General features: G+C 34.0%; 1 protein-coding gene across 6 annotated transcripts; it reads left to right on the top strand.

Moving 5' to 3' along the window:
• Positions 1–207: 207 nt before the first annotated feature.
• Positions 208–6265, top strand: LOC107902042 (uncharacterized). 6 transcript variants are annotated; one of them, XM_016828284.2, is made up of 7 exons: positions 208–331; positions 1622–1735; positions 2333–2494; positions 3257–3408; positions 4543–4679; positions 5042–5196; positions 6032–6265. In XM_016828284.2, the coding sequence occupies exons 2-7, from the start codon at positions 1626–1628 to the stop codon at positions 6066–6068; spliced, it is 753 nt and encodes a 250-aa protein (XP_016683773.1). In that variant the 5' UTR covers positions 208–331; positions 1622–1625; the 3' UTR covers positions 6069–6265. The 6 variants fall into 6 exon arrangements, with proteins under 6 accessions (XP_016683773.1, XP_016683771.1, XP_016683774.1 ...); XM_016828282.2 differs by having other exon boundaries at positions 2234–2494; XM_016828285.2 differs by lacking the exon at positions 1622–1735 and having other exon boundaries at positions 2234–2494.
• Positions 6266–6873: the final 608 nt, after the last annotated feature.

Below are 6873 nucleotides of genomic sequence, written 5' to 3'. Positions count from 1 at the left end.
AAATTTTTTTTTAAATCAATGATTGATTCATAATGAGGAGGTGGTGCCACCAATATATCAAGCAGCACCGATTGCTACAGTATATTTCAAGTCATTTTCGTATATAATTTTTTTCTTAAATTATTTTTATAATTAATTAATTCTTTTGGGCTATTTAAAAGAAAGCCCTTTAATTCACTTATTTGATTATTTATTTATTTTAGTAAGTAATTTTTTACCCCCCTTTTTTTTGTTTCATTTCTATTTGAGGTTTGAGGTCAGCATCTCTTTCTCTTCAAAGTTTCAACCCATTGTGTTCTTCAGCTGAAGACTTGAAGCACAGCCAACCCAGGTGATTTTTCTTTTTTAATTCCTTTTCATCTCTCATGCAATAAAGTTCTTCTGTGTAATAATTGTTATACACTATTTTTATGTACTAAATGGTAGTATTAGTTATTTGGTGCAATGAACTCAACTCCCCATTCTTCTTTCTACTTGCATTTCTTAGTTATTATAGTTCTTAATTTCCTTTATTTTCTGGTTTTTATTGGTGAACTTATGGTTGCGGGGCTAAATTTTGGTTTTTGATGGGTAATGATCGAAACAAAAAGTTGGGTTTTGTTTCTTTTTAATCATAATTCGACTCTGTTGTGATTTCTCTAAAGTTTGTTTTTCAGATACTGGGTTTGTGTTAATTTCTTTTTAATTTTATTAATTTTTACTACCATCGTTAACATGTGCCTGATTTTGTATTAGAGGTTTTTTTTTTTTTAATATTGATGAGATTTTGCTTGTCATCAAGATTCTTTCTTCGTTATCTCAATTTCCACGTTTCCTTTTGAACTTTTATCTTTTTTGAGTAAGATTGAATTTGATTGTTTTGTTTACTGTATAAAATTTAATCGGTGCTAACTCTCAGCCAAAAAGCAAATTACCATTTCTTTGCTTACAGTCATCACGCTTTTTGGTTTACTCATTGTTCAAATTAGAATGCTTTCAGATTAAATCAAAGGAGTTGGTCATGTTCTAATCGCTTTATTAGGTCCCTATCTTCATAAAACGGTTCATTCTAGTTCAATCTATTCATCATTAATCACATGTTGCTTTCTTCTTCGGTACTCTGAATTTCAAGGAATAGAGAATTGTGGGACTATTTAATTGTGTAATATGTTACTTTTCCCCATGTTAGTTGTTTTCTTGTAGAATATTTACAGATTCGAACCCAATAAGGTTTCTGTTTCGTTGCTTCATTAACAAACCTATTGGTCCATCATGGATTGAACTCTGAGATTCAAGTTCCTTCATATACTTGGAAAATAGATTGGACGCATCAAATTTGCATGCAATTACTTGACGGGTTTGGCAACATGATTGTCAGCTAGTTCAGTCTAATAAGCTCTGATGAGTGAAACTTATTTCAGTATAAATGATTTGGTTAAGATGTCTTAATCAGAGATGTTGGTTGAAAATCCGTGGCAATAGTAGCTTAGTGCTTTCCTTGTTGATTGAGGGTGTCTTAGGGTGGGTTTGGATGGGCGATTGGGTGCGGGGTGTGGTGCGTTTAGCTTATTTTTTGTCTCACGCTACAGTATCGCTACAGTATCTAATCTCACCGCCGCCACTGTTTTTACACTAACCGCAGGTAAATGCACCGCCCATCCAAACTCATCTTTAGTTTCGTGAGCCCTGGTGTAGATGCAACTATTGTGCTTCTATGTCTGCAGTTACTAATTTTTTTCCCTTTTTACTGGCTCTTGTAAGTCTCTCATAATCTAAACTTGTTCTTACTAGTTTTGAAGGGATTTTTTGAGTATACTTGCTCTCTAATGGTTAATATCATTTCCTTTTTTCTGCTTATTTAAGTTCGGTGGGGCTAATCGTAACATCTATGAGTGAGTGTCAGATGTGGGTATCTGTCCCACATATACATTCATATATGTTCAATTTTTCTCTAAGTTCTTTTCATGTATCTCTGTACCATTGTTTGAAAATGCGTATAAAATGGGCTTTGGGGACGTCTACTTCAAGAAAGCTGAAAAGTCGAATCAATATAACTTAACATGGTATTATTAAACCGGGACTCTACTTTCTCTCTTATGTTGCCATCAAGAATAATGTTTTTCAGACTTCTGACTTCCAGTGGAAATGTTAGCTAATGACATTTTATTATGAACAATATTCCACTTCATTTGCTGTCAGTGGTCCTACTCTTTTTTGGAAAATTAATCGCTAGAAGTTGACTTTTGCTTTGCAGAACTGTAATGACCGATAATAGGGATAGTGACACTCTAACATTGGTTGATAATTCATTTGGAAGGCTTCCTGATCATCTCCTAATTGAAATTTTCATCAGACTGCCAGTTTCAGAGTGGGCTCAGATATCTTGTGTCAAAAAACAGTGGGCCAGCTTGTTTCTCGGAGAATGCTTGTGGCAAGCTGCTCTAATGAGGACATTTCCGTCAGCTAGCCAAGCTAAAAGGTGGCCTGGACCTATTCCTCAAGGTCTAAGCAAAAGGTTGAATAAATTTGCAGTGTGGTTTTTTGTGCTTATGCTTTTTCTGCTTTTCCCCTTCTTTCTTTTCCTCCTGAACTAAGGTTAGTCCTTCCTTGCATTACTCGGTATTTTCTGGTTTATAATGTGTTCAATGAAACTTAACTTCTCGGTATTTCTGGTTTTTACTTAACAAAGATTAGTATGTTGTCAAAACCTTTTAACTGAAACATCGCAGGATTACTTCTCAAGTTTATGTTTTGCAAATGATTTGAGGAGGTATAGAAAGATAAAAGCAGTCTATCACTTGTAGCTAGTGAGATCCTGAAGAAAATATGTACTGAGCTGACTACAGTGTTGTTGTATTTGACTTCTTTTTAAGTATCTCAAGTATAAATTTTTTGGAGATGCTTTTAAACAATTTGGGTATCAAAAGGCGATGATTCCCTAGTAAAACATTCAAGGTTAATTTACTTGTTCTCCTAGGATCTTCTGAACATCCCATGATTAGGTTTTGCAGTGCAATCCTATGTTGCTCCGACTCTTCATTTTACTTGAAGTGTCTGTATCTAACACCCATCTCCAGCACATATTAAGGAACCCTTCAAATACATGAAAAACTTAGAAAAACTCAAGCATAGACATACATCCTTATCCAACATTCACACCCGATTTCTGAGTAACATAGTTCTTATCACATTATAGCTTATTGCTTACGTTATTTCAAAATTGTTTTATTCTCATCATCGTTGTTAAGTTTAACTTTGATTATTGCTTAATCTTCAGGAGATTTGCAGCTTTATATGTTGGTAAACATATCGTTGCACTGGACAATGACATAGATGAGATTGTAGGCCACACATATTTATTTTTGAAAGAGCAGCTTGAACTTTCAAATATGCCACCTCCTTCCGGGATACTTCATGGAACCATAATCGGTGCGACTTCCATCCTCTTCCAGTTTTGTGCTTACAACTTTTTTTAAGTTTCATTAAATCAATGTTGAATTCTTTATGTCAAGGTGAAAAGCAATATAGATTTCTTTTTTATGATTCATATGCATCTTTGTTAAATTTCTACTTTCTGATATAAGAATGTTGCATCGTTCTATAAATGCCTCAATATTTTTGATTCTTTGTTCCATTTTAACTGTTAAGAAACAATTACTTATTACAAATGGTTGTATAATAATAATTTACCTGCTGTTTTACTCAATTCTTCTTTATTTCCATGATTAATCCCTTTCATTTTTGTGGTAAGAAATAGGTTGAACCATGTATTCATGATTAGGGGTGTAATTAAGCTGAGTCAAGCTAAAGCTCTAAGAAGCTCAAGCTCAATTTGAAATATGGGACTCAAAGCTCGATTGAGTTTCATTTTTAAAGTTTGAGCTCAATTCGAGATGAAAACTGAATTGCTTGAGCTACCTCCATTAAGCTCATTTACCTAGTGAAAAATGGGCTCAATTTCCATGCTCAACTTCAAAATTGATTATTTATGCGTAAACTCGAGCCAAGCACTAGGATAATTGAGTCCAGCTTGTTCGATAGCTTGAGCTCGACTTGAGAATGACTGAGCTTGCGAGAATAGGTGTCTCATTTACATCCTCGTTCATGAAAATTGCATATTGAGTATCTCTCACTATTTTAGTTGGACTTGGGCACCAGTGTGGGTATGGGTATGTGTTTGGCATGAATATACTCAAAATTTTAAAAGTTTTTCATGTATTTGGAGGATCCTTGGAGGATCATATCTCCATATCCATGTTTCAAAATGTATTGGACATCACTGTTAGACATGGTATTTAAAAAAAAAAAAAAAAAAGAGAGAAGAGAGAGAGAGGGGATCTCTCCTGTGATGCAAGTGTTTTTACCTTAAAATCAGATAAAGCATTTATGTTTCTGGTATCCAATAATCCTACTTTGAAACTGCAATTTGTGTATTTAGACTACTATGATCTTTTTCATCTTTTCTTTTCATGTTTATGATTATAGTAATACAAATCTATTATTTCTGAAATGACAAAAAACTCTAGTCCATTACTAGTTCTCATTTTCCCTCTGTTTTAGCAGATCAATTTATCACTTGCGGTAAATCAAGAGATGTCGCCCATGAGCTTGCTTCGCAGATTTGGCTGGCTGTTCTCGACAATTTGGAGGAAAACCAGCACACATTTCTTTTACTTAAGCGCCTTGCTCTTGAGGGGGACGTAAGCTGCCATTCCGCACCATTTTGTGTTTATTGTATATAAGATATGCATGTGCACGCACGCGTGTGCACACACACACGTCTCCATGTCACAACAAGAAGTCGCATTTTGAGCAAGAAAGAGCAACCTATTCATGGCATCAAAATTGCATTTTTATAACTTCTGTATCATCCGTATAAGAACAAACCAAGATGGGGAATGAAAAGAGAAATCTGATGATGATATAGGGTCTGCTCTGCAGTTTGGGTTAAAACGATCTTTTGACAGTTACAAACGTGTTTGAAATTTCATTTGCTTTACTTTGAAACTGACATGCCAGTGTGCTATTTTTTTTTCTGATGCACACTATTCGTCTCACGCAGGTTTTTCTTCCGTTCCCGTACTCTAGATCAATCAAAGTACAATGGAGGGTGTTCGAGAAGCTCTTCACAGATTTCCGCGACTGCTTCGATCAGGCAGATTACTATGATGTTCTGGCAATAGCGAAGAACAAGTTTCAACCGATTCCATCTGCATGGTTAGGATTCTAATCTTTCAAATGTATACCAAAAGTGCATAATCCATCCTCCCTAATTAGGGAACCAATGCTTTCATGTGAACATAGGTGTTTAGTTTTAGTCTTGGCAATTTGTATATCCGTGTTGTATTCATGTATTTTGTTATGCCATAATTGTGTTTTAAGTTATTTTATATTTATAATAAATTTTTGATATATTAAAATGTTCTAATATTTGTGTTATTTTCTTGGCTATTTTTCGGGTAACTTGTATAAATATAATGACTAAAAAAAATCAAAGATAATGTTCTGTCAAATTTAATTACAAAGGTACGCTGGTTTCTATAATAAGAAGGTAAATCGCCTATTCAACAAACGATTATATAAAAAAATTAGGTTAATAGTCAATAGGCGACTTATTGCCATGTCAGACAAGCGGTTGAGTAGTTGTTTTTATGCTTTTAACTGTGAAATTGGGACCCTAAAATCAGCCAGCCAAGGTTTAATTTAATAGTGTTGGCTCAATTAATGTCAGTGTTTCAGTGGTGGTTTAAGTATGGTCTGTAAAATTAAAATTTAAAACCCTTATTCCAGTACACCCTTTAAAGTCTACCCTCTACCTTGCTTCAAAATATATAAATAGTTTTCAAGCAAGTAGAAAAAGAAAAAAAGGAAGATAGTTACTTTTTCGGGCCCACAACCCCACTCCACCTTATTTTGACAACCCTAATTTTATTTTAATCATTTATTTAATTTTAAGAATATTAAATATGGTTAACTTTTAATAGAAGTTTTTATATTATATTAAGTATTGTTAATTTATATTAATTTATTACTATTAATTTCTTTTTTGCAGGTTTAAGGTTCAAAGATGTACATCAAATTCTTTGTAACGATCTATTATAATGAAGAAATTTGTAACATTAAAGTTGGCGTTGTTTTTCAATCGAGGCATCAAATAAGTACACGTTTCAATACAATTGTTAAGCTCGATGAACTAACATCAAAGATCAATTAAAAGATCTCAACTCGACACTTCTTAGACTAGTGTGTAGATTTAAAATGTTCTTCAATCCACTCATTTGTAGAATACTTGAACTTTATGATGATGATGTCCAGACTAGAATATCAACCCATTTTTCAACAAAAAATGGTGCAGTAGAGTCGTTGAGTGTATGATTCAAGCAAGGTTGCGGAGTAGGTGATATTCTGAGTTCATCCATGCATGTTGTTAATATTTCTCCAGTTATACGTGAACTATATGCGGTGGGGAACCCGTATGCAAAGTTATCATCTATGCCAATGGGAAGATGATTTTTCGTATGAGGGTTGGATCTTGATTCGAACAATGCTTTAGAGGATTTATAACAGTAGCACCATCAACATTGTTGGTTCCTATTAATTTGAATGTGGATGACGAGCAATACGAATTTCCAAATGAATAAGAAGACATTAATGAATTTGGTGATCTTTAGACTGAAGGTATTCACAACGTCAACGAGGAAGAAGAAGCTGATGATGATTTTGATTTCGACAATTACGTCGATGGCAATAATGTTGCAAACTTGCCAGAAGCTGAAGGAGGTCTTATCATTCTTCGTCTCCACAAATCTCCATTACACATTTACAAAATTGTCATAAATGAAATTAAGGCCTTGGAATTTTTGGAATATCCTGACATACTGTTGAGCTATATGA

The sequence above is a fragment of the Gossypium hirsutum genome, chromosome D06 (assembly GCF_007990345.1).
Source record: "Gossypium hirsutum isolate 1008001.06 chromosome D06, Gossypium_hirsutum_v2.1, whole genome shotgun sequence".
Lineage (NCBI taxonomy): Eukaryota > Viridiplantae > Streptophyta > Magnoliopsida > Malvales > Malvaceae > Gossypium > Gossypium hirsutum.
The sequence above is the reverse complement of the archived record's forward strand: the minus strand, read 5'-3'. Positions and strand labels throughout refer to the sequence as shown.

Bases quoted from the DNA above. Each gene is read 5' to 3' on its own strand.
- LOC107902042 (XM_016828282.2), top strand. From the start codon at position 1,626: ATGCACCGCCCATCCAAACTCATCTTTAGTTTCGTGAGCCCTGGTGTA. The intron at 3,409-4,542 runs GTGCGACTTCCA...CTGTTTTAGCAG, and splicing joins ACTTCATGGAACCATAATCG to ATCAATTTATCACTTGCGGT. The intron at 4,680-5,041 runs GTAAGCTGCCAT...CGTCTCACGCAG, and splicing joins GCCTTGCTCTTGAGGGGGAC to GTTTTTCTTCCGTTCCCGTA.